General features: G+C 41.7%; 1 protein-coding gene across 14 annotated transcripts in view; it reads left to right on the top strand.

Moving 5' to 3' along the window:
• The window catches only part of FRY (FRY microtubule binding protein), a 244,941-nt gene that overhangs the window by 90,455 nt on the left and 135,252 nt on the right, over positions 1–19,234 (top strand). Inside the window, exon 1 of one of the 14 annotated variants that reach the window (XM_015278591.4) lies at positions 14,848–15,146. The exons of the other annotated variants lie outside the window; for them this stretch is intronic. Within the exon in view, the coding sequence (XP_015134077.1) occupies positions 15,086–15,146 (61 nt within the window). The 5' untranslated portion in view covers positions 14,848–15,085. Of the gene's footprint in view, positions 1–14,847; positions 15,147–19,234 lie in introns of those variants that run through there. 14 annotated transcript variants of the gene reach the window in all.

Here is a 19,234-nt window from a genome sequence, read left to right as displayed (position 1 = left end):
TAAACTGGGACAGGGGAGGTTTAGGTTGGGTATTAGGAGGAAGTTTCTCACCCAGAGGGTGGTGACGCACTGGAACAGGTTGCCCAAGGAGGCTGTGGATGCCCCATCCCTGGAGGCATTCAAGGCCAGGCTGGATGTGGCTCTGGGCAGCCTGGTGTGGTGGTTGGTGACCCTGCACATAGCAGGGGGGTTGAAACTCAGTGATCATTGTGGTCCTTTTCAACCCAAGGCATTCTATGGTATTGGCTCTACAGGAAACTGGAGCTTTCTGTGGCAAGTAAAGTAATACGGGAGTAATTAGAATTGTTACTTTGATGAATTTTTAAGTCAAAATTGTTAATAGAGAGTGGATTTTTATGAGATGATAGAAAAAAAAGAGAGATTATTTGTTAATATTTATATGTGTATATTGCCATGACTACTTTTTTTAATTAAAAAAACCCAGAAAACGAGACCCAAAGCATTCTCTGTTATCACTAATTTTCTACGAGCTCAGTAGTTTCGTTTGAAACACTTTGAAAATAAATGTCCCTGAAGATGAATGTTGGAATTTCCTACAGAAGCATTTCTCATAGAATCATTGCATGGTTTCGATTGGAAGGGCCTTCCAAGATCACATAGTTCCAACCGTCCTCCCATGGACGCCTTCCACTCCAGATTCCCCGCATGGCTAGTGTTAAGAATTCTCTCCTAGTTGGTCATGGGAGTGAGTGAGGAACAGGAGCTCTGCAGCCAGCTGCCTTGTGAAGGTGAATGCAGAAGGAAACCAAGGGTGGAAGGGAGTGAATTTGTTTGAAGGCCCAAGGACTGCTCCCAGGGATGGAGGGAAAAGAGGCAGAGGATTTGTCATGGGGAAGGAATTGGAAATGGGGGAGAAATTGGAAATGGGGAATGGTTGTTTCCAGGGCAGTGGGAGTGGAAATGACGTAAAGGGGTGTGAAAGAGAGCCAGCAAAGGGCAGACTGGAGAGGGTGAAGGGATATGGAGAGTAGCAGGGATGGGTCTGGGATGGGGGAGCCGGGTGGACAAGATAAGTGTGTTTGGATGAGCAAGGAAAATGGCAAAGTGGAGCTTGGAACTGGGATAGGGATCCTGAGGTGGGAGAAACACAGCAGTGGGCTGAAACCAGGCTGCAGGAGTCAAGAGAGAGCAGCCTGCAGATGAGGGAGGTGAGAGATGGAGTCCCCTCCCAGGCACAGGTCTCAGACGTGAGGCCTGCTCGGCCTGCTCCTGCCTGCACAGCCTGCCCCTTGCCCCCGCGCCCAGGGCCAGCAGCAGTGTGAGTGAGGGGTTACCAGGGGAGGGGAGCAGCTGTGTTCTGCGGAGATGGACTGTGAGCTCTGTTTTACTTTGTAGCTGCCTCAGGGATTGGAATGAGGTAAATAGTAAATTGTTGACATTGTGATAATTTGCGTATGTAAGTATCTGCAAAGAAAAAGATGAATGAGAACATTCAAATGAAATGAGAGGTTATTTGTCGTATCTGAAAAGGCACTTACTGTGGGAACTGGCAACTGTCTCTGGAGATGGGCTTTATTTCTGCAATGTGACAAAGAATGGCTGTGTTTTTAAACTGTACTGCAAGGGACAGCTCCTCACTGGAAAGCAAAGGGTTGACTGTCTTCTGTGACTGCAGTGAGAGGTACTTGCACCTCTCTGGCTGCACCTGTGCAAATTCCCAGCTGTGCTGTGCCCATAGTGAGAAGTCCTGAGCTCTGTGGGCTTCGGCAGAGCTGCTGGGAATGGCAATTACAAGCAAGGGCTTTTTTTCATTTCTTTGACTTATCCTTTGTGGAAAGAATGGGAGTGTCCCACTACTGGCAACTTGGAGATTTGTTTAGTTTTAGCAACTTCTTATCAAATCTCTACGTATTTACAATGACTTTCTGCCTCATATTAATACCATTATTTGTAGTTCACCATACAGACTGTTATTACATTATGCACCAATTTTCGTATTACAAAAAGCATATCTTCCTGCAGAGCAATGAGGTGGTTTCTACAAAGTTGGTGCCAATTATTTTAATTAGGTATTTTTGTGATTTATGCATGAATGGAGATATAATGCTAGTGGGGTCGTCTTGCACAGCAAGCACATATCCTAAACATTTACATTCCGAATTTCAAAATTATTTGTACATGCTGGCAAAGCTTGCCTCGCTTAAATGCCATGCATTAGAAGTTAGACATGTATCATTATATTTATATCCTCAGGGCATGATTTATTGCCATGAACTTTTATTTTTTATTACATGAAATCCAGAAGTGATATTTCAAGTTGGGATATTTTATAGTTGAACACGCTTACCTGTTTTATAGAAGGAGCACTTGAAACGTTTGGCTGGGAGATCTGAATCTTTATATGATGTATGTGTTTGTATAAACATACATAGTGTATTTTGCTAGTGAGTACAGAAGAAGGTCTTGAGAAACTTCTCGTGACACAAACAATCGGTGATCGATGACAGTGACACTCCCTCAGTCTCTTTTTTCCTTCTGTTTTAAATCATGCATGACTTACGTTGCCCTTACTGTAGTTAGTTGGCAAAGGACGGCTCATTTGGTGCTTCTGTCCTTATTCTTCTGTCGCTACAGGAAAAGTAAATGAGAGGTTTGTTTCTGTCTGTTGAGTGACTAAGGTGGCCATTTCAGCGTGAATTCCTCTGTGTGCTGGAAAATGGACATACACATTTTTGTACATAAAATTAATGAGCAAGTGGACATACTTGAGATATGTGCCTGAAATCTGTATAAAGACATGAATGAGGTAATTATATTTCTTTAAACAGTGTAGACTCCAAAAGGTGTGTAGGAGTGTAAGACACTTAAAGAAACCTTAGGCAGTGTGTCATTTTTGTATAATTCAGAGTTATAACTCCAGAAGCTCCATTCAGTTTATGGAGATCTTTGGAGACGTGTGAGTTCCACTAGCACCTGCTGTATTTTGTGTTCAGAAGGCAGCCAAAGCCACAGCTCCTATATGTGCCCTGAAGTGTCTTGGTTTTAATAGTCCAAAAGCATTTAGCATGGCTCAGGCCCCAGAGAATAGGTAAAAATATGTGAAGGATCTGGTCTGGGGCCAGTCATGCAACACAGGCAACACAGACAGGGACAAGAACAGAGGTAATTTACAAATGTAGGCCCTCCCTTGCCCAAATACTTTTATATTTCATATTTTAATGTTATTTAATGTATCACATAATTTTTAATTGCTGCTCACCGTGAGTGAGTGACAACGACTGAGCTAGAGCCATGCTTGCTGTTAGGTTTCATCTCTAATTCAAAGAGCATTGGATTTGTTCTTCTGCTTTGACAAGCTGACCAGGCATGGCATGGCTAATCCTTCCCATTCCAGCTGATGGCCAGAAAATAAACGCTTACCTAGAAGGTGGGAGTTCAAAAACTCTGGAGTTTCATTAAGTATTTAACCCAGAGCTACCATGTTCTGGGTGAGTTCTGTAGCTGTTAAAGTCTTATATAAAAACTGGTTACAGCCAGTTTACAAAAGCAGAGGTTCTCTGCTCTGCTTTGTACATTGGATACACTGTCCAAGCGTATGAGGTCCTTGTGGGGATGTGGTTGCAGGAGTGTTGGGCCCAGCAGCCTGGCAGTGCTGGATCCCATTGGGAGCTGATTGCTTGGATCAGTTTTCTGGTTTCTGCCCTATGTGTAAGGTTTAAGCACCCAAGTGCTGGGTTAACTGGAGCATTGAATGGCAGTGTCTCAGCGATGCTCGGTCCCCACCACGGTGATGCTTAGCTGAGAAGATAGAGGACATACTGACAATGCCAGAGCCCCTTTTTCCTGTTTGTATGGAAAAAATGTCAATGGCAGTCTTTAGATTCCTAATTTATTAACAGCCTTGTGTGTCATTTCAGGTACTTGAAGTTTGTGCTTCATATAATTTTGTACACACTTTCTTACTGACACCCAAACAAAGCCATTCATTATCAGTGGGTTGCCATGGATCACATGGATCTGGGAATAACAGCCCATTATGCTAATATAGCTTGTCATTGTGCCTGATGAGAAGTGATGTCCCATAACAACATCTGATGTTTGGAACTAATAGAATTTACGGTAAGAACACAGATTATGAAACAACATTGCCACTGCCTACTCTCTTTCCTTTGAAATGACTTTTTGATTCTATACCTACTTAGAAAATCATCTGTGTATTTTGGGGGTTGGTACGGTTCTCTTTCTAATTTCTTCCTACATGGAGAATTAGTTTTTCCAGAAGTGTTCTGGCCTATTTACTTAATAGTACAAATATAATTATCTTCTCCTGTCCCCTTGGAGCCCGCACTTTGAATTATAAAGTACACCCTGGAACAGAAGCAGGACAGATTACTGGATGTAGTGAACTTCTTAATGCTCTGCAGAAGAAGAATGAAGAAAATCACAGCCAGTAGATGGAATATCTAATTGTGTCTAATTGTGTAATGCCATTCCCACAACATTCCTTGTATGCCCGAGTATGAAACTGGACTTAATTTGGAGTGTGCTACTATATAGGGAATCTTGAATCTTTATGTTGATTCAGCTTCATTCAGGAGCAGATGAGCAGGCATTTGCAGGTGATCTGTCTCAGGCATCATATACAAAGAATTGACTCTAGCCTCTTCCAGATTCTGAGGACAATCCATCTTCAAGTGCACGTGAACATGCTGTCAGTAATAGCATTTCAGCCATAATTCCTCTGTGTTCCTCAGGCATCCACTCAGACAGTGGAATATGATTTCTGTGGAGCTCATCACAGGGCTTCAGAGAGCTTCACTACTCAATACAAGCATTTTCTTACGGCAAACCACTTCTGGTTATAAGGGATATTTTAAAATTATTCTGGCAGTATACCTTCTCATTTGACTTTTTCACTTTGAAATATTCCCTGAAAATTGAATCATCCAGAAAGATGCCTCCGTTATAATGTTCTCTTGAGGTCTAGTCTACAAAATAAAATAAAATGAAATCAAAATTACCCTCTCCAAAATATATTTGTCACGTTTGCGTGGTTGGAAATTACTGGAATAATTGTGATCAGACTCTCTGATCATAGAAGTTACATTTGTACTTGGATGTACAAAGGAAAATCAAGTACGGATAGGCATTTGGACTTCTGTTTCATGATATTTTGTGGATTAGAGATAGAGGAATCCTTCTTAGAACATCTGTATCATCCTTCTACAAATGACAGATTGTTCTCAGTGATATGTTTCCTACTAACGTATTCAACAAGTCATAAATTATACAACCAGCAAAACCATTGTGTCATCCAATCTGTTCTCCCCATAGAGCAGGCTTTATGGCTTCTCTGAATTAATTTCTGTTTGAGCTAAAGCACATTTTCAAAGAAAAAAAAATCTTAAATTTCCACTAATGGAGGAATCAGCACCAGCCTTAATGGCATTTCTGTAGTTAATTTACTTCCTTTTCTGTTCAACTCCTTTAATGCATTTGTCTAGTTCAAAATTCCAGCCATTGGATGTTAATGAATGAAGAGCTGTCTATCAGCAAATTTCTGTTACTTTTCTGTGTTTAGCAGGCATGGAAATCCTCTCACATAATCTCTAGGCATCTTTGGGGTTCATTTGATGATCAGAGGGCTGGAGCACCTCTTCTATGAGGAAAGGTTGAGAGAACTGGGCTTGTTTAGCCTGGGGAAGAGAAGGCTCTGGGGAGGCCTCGTTGTGGCCTTCCAGTACTTGAAGGGAGCATATAAACAGGAGGGGGAATGGCTGTTTACGAGGGTGGATAGTGATAGGACAAGGGGGAATGGTCTTAAACTGAGATAGGGGAGGTTTAAGCTGGATATTAGGAGGAAGTTTTTCACACAGAGGGTGGTGACGCACTGGAACAGGTTGCCCAAGGAGGTTGTGGATGCCCCATCCCTGGAGGCACTCAAGGCCAGGCTGGATGTGGCTCTGGGCAGCCTGGTCTGGTGCTTGGCGACCCTGCACATAACAGGGGGGGTTGAAATTCGGTGATCACTGTGGTCCTTTTCAACCCAGGCCATTCTATGATTCTACGTGGCACCAGACACATCAAACGAAGCTCTCCTGATAGCCGGCAGACAGGGTGCTGTTCGGATGAGCTGTTTAGACGTTTTTATTAGAACATGATGAATTACACCCGATTGCTTGTATTGTCTGAAAAGGCATTTTTGGTTGAGTGACTCAGTGTGTCTGCAAATAGGTGAATCCTGGCATTAGAGAAGTTGATTAGATGACCCAGTAACTCTCTCATGGTCAGACTAATCTAACCTTTCAGACAAGTTTTCCGGTAATTAATTGCAGTTGCTTTTCCTGAATGTCCTCCAGTTCATCAGCATCTTTCTCAAGTTGCAGACACCAGAATGGGACTGAGCATCCAGCTGCTGTTGCAAAGCCTCTGGCAGTGCAGCAGTAGAGGTTTCCTGTTTTTGCTTTGTTTATCCTGCTTGAAAAGGCTCTCCATAGCTCTTCAGGTCACAAGAATAGCAGCCTGTTTTCAACACATTAGTCATCCTGGTCTCAGGCCTTTTTCATAATCAGTGCTTCCCAGGAATAGAAAGCCTTATTCTGTCCCTGTGGCGTGCATTCTTTCTTTCTGGATATGCAATTCTGTATATGTTAGAATTAATATCTTTTATATGCTTGCATGTAGTTTTCCTAATGCTATTCAAATTAGAATGACTACTTTGCTGATTTTCTGTCAACCACCGTTAATCTGTTTTGCCTGTAAACTCCATAGAAATGTGTTGCTTCTTCTTTTCTTTTGGGTCATGAATAGAAAGGGTAAGTAGTGCAAGACTGAGAAGTGATCTTTGTAACTCCACTAGAAGCATTAGGGTATGATTCCTTCTTAAGCAGCGTGAGACGTATCTGTTATCTAGCTTTTAACTTGTTCTTCTTGTAATACATTGATTTCATGGTTCTCATTGTGCAAATTGGTAAGATAACAATGCAGTCATCGAATAGAAATACAAGACTCCTCTTTTAACTTTGTTAACCAAGGTTATAATCTCATAAAAAGATACAGTTAGTTTAGTAAAATCTACTTTCCATAAACCTATGCTTATGGCATTGTGTTGGAACGCCTTAGTTCCTTACTAATCAAAGCTTTTGTCCCTGAGGGAATGTCAGGCTCCCTGGGCTACAGTTGCCTGGATAGTCCTTGTGGACACTTTAAAAAAGAACTATTACAATGTAAGTTTTGTCCCACCCCTCTGTAATATTGAATATCCCTTTTAATATCCCGTAAAAATAATTGTTTATGATTCTCTGAAGTTATTAAGCTCTTAGGTTTTTCTGAGAAATTATTCTGTTTTCCCAGTGCTTAAGGTGTGTGAGTATTTGGAAAATCAGATAATCAGCCTAGGGACCTTTCTTTATTCTCATAACTAGCTGATTATCATCTCTGCGGGTGTCTTTTCCTTGCCTTTGACTACAGGAAAGCATAAATGTGTGGTTCAGAGTTACGTGTGATGCTCCTGGGTTTCCAAGCGAGGGCAGGAAATCCCATCCCCAGTCTTCTGACATCACAGGGTCACCAGAACTGTGCAGGAGCAGAACAGAGAGATAAGATGTTCCTTCTGGTTTGTTTCAATTGAAGCCTTCTCTCATCAATTCCCAGCTCACTTTGTGTTACCTATATGAGCAGGTGAGGCACTAAACAGCAGTTCAATAATGTATTTCTGGCAGTAACTTTTAGTGACATTTAGACATTTCAATATATGGAAGTTGCTTTCTGTAATGGCTCACTGACCAGCAGGAGATCAATGACCTGTCTGTGTTCCTGTCCACGCTGTGTGGGGTTTTTGGAGCTGCCTGGTATGTAGACACATCCAGCTAAAGCCTACATGCTTCACTGTTCTGCTCAAGTAAAAGTCTTTCTCTTAGCAGCTGTAGGTGAGGTAGACAACCAAAAAGCTTCACTGAGCTAATGTGGATGGTAAAATAATTCTTGTCTTGCTCTTTGTGTATTCTGGAATATAAGGAGAAATACTTACATCCTGGGGTCTGAGTCTAGTAGCAAACATTTGTGTTTGCCTTAATGGCTAAGAAACCAGGGAGTTCACCTTTCAAAGGAAGAGCTGTTAGTCTATTGTTAATAAGAGTTATCAGATACTACAGCATCGTAATAGTGTATGGCTAATAAGAGATGATACACTGATGGTTGTGTGTTTGGTTTCTTATAAGCAGAGGCCAGATAGTGTTTAATTCAGTAAAGGAGACAGACAATGCTGTGAGTGTGCTGCTGCAGTAGTAATAACAATAATGATTCAATCAAAAGGAAGAGTAGAGGATTGATCATAGTTATTAATCCTGATTTTGGCTGCAAAACTTTTGCTCTCGTTTTTCTTTGTATAAATGTTACTTTGTGTGCTCCATTGTAGGGGAGAATATGAATGGATTAGTCTGACTTATTTTCATGCTAGTGTTGATTCACAAAAATCTCTACTGTGCTTTCATCACAGAAAGCTTCATAACATTTTGTAAAAGTTTTCTTGTCCTGCAGAGGTTTAGTTTGCCAGTTAACAGTGCCAGCTCGCAGCTTGGTTTACTCCTGGTGTTGTGCCATTTTCCACCCACACAATCAATGATATGAAGCCTAGCCAGCAGCAGCTGAGATGCGCTGTGATGCAGTTTGGTTTGTACAAGATACTCTTGGAGAGTTTAGAGACTGAGAATGACAGTCATCTCTTAAAAGCCTTGGATGCCTGTCTTTGTTGTCAGTTCTTGCTTGGCAATCACTTAGAATGGGATTTATTCTGTCTTAAGTTAAGACTCTAAGAAAGATTTCATGAAAGCATGAGTCTTTCTTCACTTACTTTACCTGGAGTCTTGATGACTATGTTAAACTCAATATTTAGCTTGTAAGTGGCTAAATTTAAGCCTTTCCCTAAAAGGCAGCAATTAGGTGCATCAGGAGATGTGGTGAAGGAAGTGATTACAGTTTTAAAGGTTTTTGTTCAGTGTAGTACTACGCTGTGAAACACAATAGTTTAAAAATGACTTTGAAATGACAAATGAATTTTTTACAGTGCAAAATAAGCAAAAACCTATAGGAAATCCACTCTGAGCCGTAAGCAGAGGTCAATAGGACTGTTCAAACCATGCAGTTGCAGGAGGAAATGAGCCATAGCCTGCTTCTTTTTGTGTAGTAAAAAATGTGTTTGGTTACAGGTTTTCATAGGCTGTGAAGGAGCAACATCATCCCTAACCATAAGGCTGTTTCCATTCCAGTAAAACACATGTTTTTATCAGCACAAACCAACATTTGTCTGTAGTTTGGAAAAGGAATTGTGGACTGATAGACAAAAAATTCATGAAGCGTTCTGGTTCTACCGTCTGAGATAGATATTTAAACTGAAATAGGACTAGAGTGCAAGCATTTGATGTCTTTTCAATATTCCATCTTGCCCATGCTCTCACAGTTTTATTGTAGAACATTTAGGAGGAAGAAAAAAGAGCACCTCTCTGGAGCACCTCTCCTATGAGAAAAGGTTGAGAGAACTGGGCATGTTTAGCTTGGAGAAGAGAAGGCTCCGGGGAGACCTCATTGCGGCCTTCCGGTACTTGAAGGGAGCGTATAAACAGGAGGGGGAATGGCTGTTTACGAGGGTGGATAGTGATAGGACAAGAGGGAATGGTCTTAAACTGAGACAGGGGAGATTTAAGCTCGATATTAGGAGGAGGTTTTTCACACAGAGGGTGGTGACGCACTGGAACAGGTTGCCCAAGGAGGCTGTGGAAGCCCCATCCCTGGAGGCATTCAAGGCCAGGCTGGATGTGGCTCTGGGCAGCCTGGTCTGGTAGTTGGCGACCCTGCACATAGCAGGGGGGTTGAAACTTGATCATCATTGTGGTCCTTTTCAACCCAGGCCATTCTATGATTCTATGAAAAAAAGGTATCCTCTCTCCAAGAGGAGAGGCGTAGGGCTGGGAGATGCAGGTCACATCCTCCCTGTCTGCTCATCCTTCTTTTGGAAGTAACCATTTTGTCTCTTTTGGATTCCTGTAGCCCCGTGCTTCCTCGGCGCTTCTCCAAGTTCCCTAAAAATAATTCTTCTGCTGACACCCATCAGCCACAAAATGACGGGAATATCTTCATCCTCGTGTCTCTAAAAGGAAAGCAAACCCAACAAAACATCCATCTGAAAAACTTACAGGAAGCTATTTTTTCATTCACTCAAACCGAAGTAGAGGTTTTTAACTTTGCATATGAAGTATAAAAGAATGTGGCATCCTTATTTAAAATTAAAAGGTTTTTTTTATTTTTTTAATCAGAACTGGAGCCCAAAGAAAATCTGGCAGAGATTCAGAAATGCAATACTTTTTGTTTTAATTGTTTTAAAATCTGTTAATCTGCTCATCTGAAAATGATGATCTGATTAGATCTTCCCACCCTTATTTTAAAGCCATTTTTAGTTTTGGATCAACAGGTAAAGATAACAAAGCATTTGAAGTCATATAAGAAAGGCACCCATACAGTTATTATCAAGCCAGTCTTCAAAGAGGCAGCATTTCCTTACAGTATAAAGTACAGAAACTGAAAATGATTTATGTTTGAATTGGATCCCATCAGAGGCAATAAATATATTTCCTTTACTGAGAAGTCACCCCCGGATGGAACACTCAAATGGTAATTGAAAATCTCTTTGGGATTCTCCCATGTCACTTAACTATTTTATTCTTTAATCGTAAAACCAACTAAGCAAATTCTAAAATAAGCCCAGCTAAAAATGTTTCTCTACGTTATATGCCTACATTCTCACATATCTTCAGCTCATATGCAAATAAGAAAGCAAAAATCTGGGAGAGAGGGAGCAGAAAAAGAAATGATGAGCAAAGGGAATGGGTTGGGAGGTACGGATTGCTTTCCTGCATCACTCAGATGTCCTGCAGGGATCTGAGATGAGAACCCCGAGAGCATTGTTAAGCAGCACAAACTCTAACCAGTAACTCAGGAAAGGGAAAGAGGGAAAGTCTACATCTTACATCTTAGTTACTAGGAGTTTTGCCAAGTCAGTGAAAAGGACTGTCGAAAGGGGATGGACATATTCAACAGGATTTCTTGTACGTTTGTTTGTTTTGGCTGTTGCCCTTCTCGAGTCCCCTGTGTACAGAGACATGCTCTGTTGCAAGAGGAGAAAATGTGTGCCACCCACCACTTTGTTCTGAGGGGTCTTACATCAGTTGCCTCTCCCCCGCGCAGAATTGCGGTGCCCATATGCGAATTACAGAGCTTTGCACCAACCTGCCAGCAGCTGGAACGTGACAGCCAGAAGGCTGCTGCTGCAGTTTCAGCCTTCCTGAGGTGTCAGGTTGAGCTCCATCACTTGAAGCTAATTGGTGCTTTACCACACTCAACCAAACAGAGCATGTCAGCGTGTGCTCAGACTGTTCTGTATCCTTGAGCTTGGACAGAGATATCATAGAATCATAGAATGGCCTGGGTTGAAAAGGACCACCATGATCATCGAGTTTCAACCCCCCTGCTATGTGCAGGGTCGCCAACCACCAGATCAGGCTGCCCAGAAATATCCATGTTAACTGGTTATATATCAATGGTGTTCATCTCAAAAGATGGCTACTTCATCTCCGAGTGGAGTGTTTGAGCAGTTTGTACAGAGCACCCACAGAGAAAAGCATGCTTCACTAGTGGTATTTTTAGCACCCCATCAGGCCTACTGAGGGGCCATACACTTGTTTTTGTGGATGAGATACATGGTGCGTACACATGCAATAATTCTAAGCTTTCTTTTTCTAACTGGGTTGGCCAGTGCTTATTATGCTTCACCAGCAACTCAGCCACTGCTTAGTGGCTGCATTAATTAGTCTCCTGCTTTCTGGCTTTGCAGTTCCTTGTGTTCACAAAGAATTTACAATCTCTTATCGTAATAGGGAAAGAAAGTTTGGAGAAAGATTGCCCAGCCAAGTCTGCACGAGGTTGGAGCTGTGTCCTGTAGTTCAACAGGCATTCTGAATGAATATATCTAAGCTTAACGAGCATTTCTTCACAAAGTCTTCAGACAGAAATAATTTAGAATGTTGCTCTTATCTCAGCTGCATCTGTTACCAAGCTCTGGAATGCCTTTATCACTGAAAATATCTCCTCCTATTCTCTTCCCCCATGCCATTTTACACAGATATCTCTCCCAGGGTACATCAAGGACAGCAGCACGGAATGACCTGGTGTCTTCTCCCAGAAATTACTTGAACAGTTTGAGAAAGAGTCATCACAACCTGGTGTTATAAAATGCAAGTTCACTGAGATTTGTCTTAATTACAGTTTTGGAGACAGCTTTGTCCTACTGATAGAGAACAAGTTTGAGCTTTTTGCTACAGAAACTGTATATTGTATGTACATTGTGTCTATACCTGCAGTGTTTGTGTACAGATTGCTATCAGTGAGTGAATTTTGCTCTGCAAAGCAGTCCCTTCATTTGCAAATGAAATAAGCCATCCCTGCCTATCCCTTGACTAGACACTGTAATCTTTAATAAGTTAAAGCACAAAGTTGAAATGAAAATCAGATCAAAGCTGGACAATAGAAGAATACCAAATAAGGATTCTCAAAATGAAAGCTGTGGATCCATAACATTTCCTGAAGCAGGAAGGCAGGATCAAAAGAGAGATTTGTTTTGTTGTTTTTTTATGTATAAGGAAAGAATGGTAACCGAATAGAACTGAATTCTTAGGGAAGAACGTGAGTTGCTATTTTGCAGGTACAGAAAGCGAAGAAGTGAAAAGCAGTATGTCTGAGGGACCTGGGAATCCCCTCTGTTCTGCCCTTTGTTCCTGTTCCCTGTGGTGTGTCAGATAAAGACAATTAAAAGGGATTGGATTTTTCACTGAGTCTTTAACTTGGGATGGGATTTGAACTCAGATTTCAAACAGATATTAAGTCAGTCTGGGTTCAAAATAAGGGCTGCAGTACAAAAGAAGGGCAATGTATGTAAAAATCAAAGTGATTCTTCTCAGTAATCCAGAAGTGATTCTGTGATGAACCCCATTTAGCATGGTCAGAAAAGATAGTTGTCCTCAAGCAAGGCTTTGGGTAGCTGAGAAATTGGTAAAGCAGGGAGTAAATACACCCTTTCTCAGACACCTCTCCCTCTTCCCAACTGCAAATTTACCGAAATAAAATTTAAGGTAATTATGAAAAACTTTAAAGTAGCTGCTTGTATGCTTTGTAACAGCTTCTAAGCTCCATATAAAAGCTGTTGTATGAATCTGCCTTAAGTGATGACATTGTAGACATAGCTTTCCTTCTTTAGTGCTGGTAATCATTTGTACTTCCAGATTGAGGGCTAGCTTGCGTTCTCCTAGGGATGAAGAGATCCTCTATTACTTTTTGAATATGCGTGTCCTGTACAGAGAATGTTAACTGCAAATGCTACATTTGACTGAATCTATTGCTGCAAAACCTGCTTTAATATAAAAATAAATAAATAAGGAGTAGGTGAAGTATGTAGACAAACTGTATTGCATATAATTGATTTCCCTTTAGAAAGGAAGACCAGAACCTGTACCACCTTTACTTTCCAAATTGTCTGGATGTGGGGCTCAAACAGGCACTGAATTCTATCTGGTCTTTCATTTACTGAGTGTAAATCCTCCTGAGCAAGGATCAGAAACACTAAAAGATTAGTTATTAGTAGTATCCGTTGCTCATTGTGAAGTCCTGTACTTTAAAGAAATTCATTGCTAACGTACGTATTGCAACTCATTCACACTGTGCTTTATTAAGTTTATGCCTTTATGATTATTTTTGTTAAAATATGCAAAGGAATTATGAAAATAATACTTCCATTAAAGTACTACTTCCACCACATTACCGATGGGAATCTTACTATTTCTGTCACTCGGGCAGAATCTTCTAGAACTTTAGTTGGCTTTTTTTCACCAAGTTTCCCTTGAATTCTGATCTCTTTACACAGAATCACAGAATCATAGAATGGCCCGGGTTGGAAAGGACCTCAAGGATCACGAAGCTCCAACCTCCCTGCCACAGGCAGGGCCGCCAACCTCCACATTTAATACTAGGCCAGGCTGCCCAGGACCCCATCCAACCCAGCCTTGAACACCTCCAGGGATGGGGTATCCACAGCCTCTCTGGGCAGCCTGTGCAGCAACTTAAAACCATTTCCCCTTGTCCTGCTGTTATCTACCCTTGTAAAGAATTGATTCCCCCCCTGTTTATAGGCTCCCTTTAGGTACTGAAAGGCTGCCAATGAGGTCACTCCACTTTACCTGTCAAACTCACACTAAAATGGGTATGTCCTTTGAAGGGCACACCAGGCACCTTTTGCTAACCTTGGCACAGTGTACTGCGTCCTTGCAAATTAAATTCCTGACGGTTTGATTAATAATGTATTTTCTTTTTATTATTACAGCAACGGTTTTAAAACAAAGCACGTTTTCTTCAAGAGTCATTCAACAGATGCACAGATCAGATGTATAATTATCCTTAAGGATATGTGGTTTGTCACTGACTCTTGGCATGGGAAAAGAACAGATACTGTGTTGGTTTTATCTCAAGGAATTTGGGCTGTGTGTACTGTAGGCCATAAGGCCTTAGTTACAAAACAAAACGCATCCTGCTTTGTCTCTGTGCTTTGCTTTTCTATACTAATTGCTTTCAGCTTGAACTGTATGATCATGCATGCATTTGATACGCGTGGTTTGTTTATGTGGAACTCCATTATCCTGTCTCATGTTCTTGGAGTGCCTGAAAGTAGTTTCACTAATCTGTCAGCATAGTATGTACTTGTGGATAAATATAGACGTGCAGCCTCTCTGTGAGTGGTCATCATCATATGCTGAAGCTAAAAATTACCTCTCTGGTTATGGAAAGGCTGATCTGATCCGGAGGCCCGCGCTCGCTCACACATCGTAGGTCTTCAGCACTTGTCTATTTGAAAAACAAAACCCAAAACCTAAGCTAAAACTAAAAGCAACATGGACCAGAATGATGGAAAATGTATAGTGAAGTGTGATACGGGATTATGAAGCAGCTACCTTCCTTTTTGATTTCGGTTAGAAAAGGATTCAGACTTTTCTAACTTGAGCGGAGCATTTCAGGTATTCGCAGGCTCATGGATATTACAGTAGCATGTTGGAGAAAATCCAGTGTGATCAGCTTTATAAAGGGGCTCGGTAGGTACAAAACTACTGAAAATACATGTTGTGGTTTGTGGAATTAGTCTGTTTGTGGTTTGCTATAGTGCAAGTTTGACACAGTTAACGAGAAGAATGCCATCTCTGTTTCTTGTGGTTAAAGATACTGAAAATTCAGTAGCTGTTTGGCTGACGTGGTATCCAGCGTAGTGTGCTCTTAGGCTGTCTTGGTCTTTCTGTTGTTTTGCTTTATCTTAGAGCTTTAAGAAAAATACCTGGCATGTAAATCATAGCAGAGACTCTGGCATGGTAGCTGAATGTTGTCCTCGTTCCCATTATCACCTTAGTGACCGTGTGGTCAAACTGCTGTGCTGTTTCGCAGCTATATCTATAATCAGGGAAACTATGATACATGGAAAAAAATAGCAATGATTGTATTTCAGTAATTCATTCTATGGCAATACTATGTTGTTGTGGTGATAAGGGTTTCTGATATTTCATTGCTTGTCCCTTATTTCTTACTTGCTTTTAAGTGCTTTCAGATGCGTAACAGTGAGGAAATTTTATGGTTATAACCTGAACTAAGTGAAAATAATCTGTAGGAAAAGCAGAGTATTCATTGAACACTTTGAAGTACAGCTTATTGCAGATAGAATAGGAAATAAAGAATGCATCTTGTTAACAACAAAATTGGTTGTTTGAGAGAAGTAGCCATCTGACAGAATTGCACCCCAAAAGGTGCAGCCATCTTACAGCTGATCAGGCATAGTTCACCTTTTTCACAGATTTTTGTGGGATAGGAGATTTAAATACGTATAGAGTTTCCTAGAATCGACTTGCAGATTCCCTACTTTGGCAGGGCCCTCGGGCATCTGGGCTGCCATGGACTCCTGCTCTCTGCATGGCAATCAGCATTCATTTTCCTTGGGAAAGAATTATGTTTCTCTAATTGAAATGTTTGTTTTAACTCAGTGTCTGTATGCAGACCAACACCCTACTGTATGTTAGTAGTTCAGACTAAAGGTTTCAGTGGTCCGTTCTGGTAATTCTTCATGTAGGAGAACAGTATTATTTTGAAGTTACGTGGTGGAGACTTAATTTGTCAATGAAAACAGCATTTTGAATTGAGTATAAGTCCCTTGTTAGCATCCCACCTCTGCCCTTCTGCATAAACCCACACTGACTTCATACGGTGATTTCGCACATAAAAATTGTGCCTTTTATTTAATAGGAGAGTGTTTCACTTGCAGAGATGGCAGAAGGTGATGCTTTTTTATTATTATTATTTTTAATGCCTGCAATATAATGTATCAACACAAAGGGGCCAATCGTGGATTATTTAATTCAAAAATTCTTAAATTTTCAGTCCTTGATTTGCAGTATTATGTCTCAGAAGAATCTTTTCTTTTTATGACCTTTGTAGGGCTTTGTAGGGCTCTCAGTGTAGAAGAAGAGCTATGTACTGTTAAAGCGTCAGTATAGAGGTCAGTGACATTGTAGTCTGGGACAAGTTTTTGCAAGGTAACTATCAAGCATAGCAAATGAGGAGGGAGGTAATGCAACTGAAAATAGGTACTAGAAAGCCAAGCTCTTACATAAGTTTACTACCAACTCAGGATCTACTCAGAGCCCTCCTGCTGTCAGCAGTGCTGACTTCTACATCAACGATGCTTATGGGCAGTGAGTGGCTACAAAATCATGTATTAAACATTTGAACCATAGAAATGTCATATGACAATCATTTCTGTACCTGCTGTAATTGTGCAGCAATGTTAGCTATTAATCTCAGGACATCACTTTCTTTTGGGGGAAAGGATGCACTGTTATGTACTTTAAAGGAGAACTGCATAAATGCTTCTGATGAAGTGACAAGTCTCGAAAATACATAGGCCATTCCAAAAGTAATGCCACCTATTTATTTCCATGGAAACTGCAACAGATACAAACTACACAATACCACTGTTTGATAGAGCAAATTCTTAGCTGGAAAACAATATTTTTTCAACATAGTGAGCATCATTGGCTATGCATTTTCACCAGTGATGAGCCAGTGTGCTCATAAAAACCTGCAGCAACAGAGGTGACCCACTGGAAGTCAGGAGGCACCAAATCCGGACTACATGATGAGTGTGGTAGGACAGTCCAGCCAAGATTGGCAATTCACTTTACAGTCTTCAAACTGGTATGGGAGTCTGGTGTTACCATATTGCAGCAGAAAGGTTGTCTTTATCTGTGATCTGACTCTGGAAGTTCAAGCCTTCAGCTTAGTCAGCTGTGATGTAGCAGTTAGAGTTGACAGTTTGTCCAGCTTCCAGAAAATCCAGAAGGATCAGCCCTTTCTTATAGCAGAAGACGCATCACTTCACGTGCTGAGGGCTGCATCTTGAACTTCTTCTTTGATGGGGAATTCCACTGCCACTCTCAAACTGCAGTTCAGCCCCATATTGGTCCAGTAGGTCATGACAAACCTTCATATGGTGTTCCTTCTGTTCCTGTGAAAGCATTCCACCTGGTGCAAACTTCGTGATATTCCAAAATTTTCCAGTGCATTGAGGCTGTTATTCAGCTCCACGCACGGTTCCCTGGTCATAGTCTTCCAGTTTGTGTGGATCAGATCATCGAGCCACTCTATCTCACTGTATGACTTATGTGCATGACCGTCTGGAACGTGGCTTGTCTTTCATGTCGCTGTCACCACTGCTGAAAGACATCAGCAGTGTCTTTCACTTTTTGGTCTCCATAAATGTTCCACAAGTGTTGATGAATGTCAGTGGGTGCAATTTTTTTTCTGCATGGAGGGATTTTATGACACGGTTCTGCTTCAGTTGCACTTCCGTGTCAGATGCCATTCTATCAGAGTGCCCTTCTGCTGCCATCTGTCACACAGCAACAAATTGTAACGGCATAGTGGTAGGAAGGTTCAACTGCCATATCACCAACATCCACTTCTGACATCGTGGGCCAACATTATAAAATAGGAGGCACTACTTTCAGAGCAGCCTTCATAATAACATTTCTCTATTGCAGTGTGCCGTCAACGAATCATTCATAGAATCGGTCACAGAATTGCTTAGGTTGGAAGGGACCTTAAGGATAACCTCGTACCAACCCTCTGCCATGGACTGGGTTGTCACCCACAGGATCAGGCTGCCCAGTGCCCCAGCCTGTTCCAGTGCCTCACGGCCCTCTGAGTAAAACATTTCTTCCTAACATCTAACCTAAATAATGTCATTCCCCCTTGTTCTAGCACTACCAGACCTTGTAAAAAGTCGGTCCCCTTCCTGCTTGTAAGCTCCTTTCAAGTACTGGAAGGCCTCAACGAAGTCTCCACAGAGCCTTCTCTAAGCTAAACAAGCCCAGCTCCCTCAGCCTTTCCTCACAGGAGAGGTGCTCCAGCCCTCTGATCATCTTAGTGGCCCTCCTCTGGACCCACTCCAACAGCTCTGCATCCTTCCTGTGCTGGGGGCCCCAGGCCTGGACACAGTACTCCAGCTGGGGCCTCAAAACGGCAGAGCAGAAGGGGACAATCACCTCCCTCTCCCTGCTGGCCACCCCTCTGTTGATGCAACCCAGGATATAGCAGGCCTTCTGTGCCGCAAGTGCACACTGCTGGCTCATGTCCAGCTTTTGTCCATCAGGACTGCCAGGTCCTTCTCCACAGAGTTGCTCTCAGTGAGTTCTTTTCCCAGCCTGTGCTCATATCTGGGATTGCCTTGACCCAAGTGCAAAATCTTGCACTTGGCCTTGTTAAACTTCATTAGATTCTCATGTGCCTGCTTTTCTCAAATAATTGCAAGTAATTGATTTCTCAGTTAGATATCTGGAAGAAAATAGGTTGAGGTCAGCCTGTGTCATAAACCTAATATCACAGTTCTTAATAGGCTTCTTATTAAGAATTAAATCCCAATGTCTCCAAAATTCTGACAGAGTACCCTAATGATTGAAGGCGAGGATTGCAGCTCTAAGGAAGCGTAATCAGTGTTTCTTAGACTTAATTTCATTAGGATGTGAGGCGTGAATGACCACGCACACCCTTCTTCCTTCCTTCCATCCTTCTTTCGAGTCCCTTCTTTCTTAGCAGCTGATTTAAGCCTCAGCTGTCTGAGGAACAGGAGTGAAGTTTGTAT

Source organism: Gallus gallus, chromosome 1 (assembly GCF_016699485.2).
Source record: "Gallus gallus isolate bGalGal1 chromosome 1, bGalGal1.mat.broiler.GRCg7b, whole genome shotgun sequence".
NCBI classification, from domain to species: Eukaryota; Metazoa; Chordata; class Aves; order Galliformes; family Phasianidae; genus Gallus; species Gallus gallus.
This window is presented reverse-complemented; position numbering and strand designations above follow the sequence as displayed.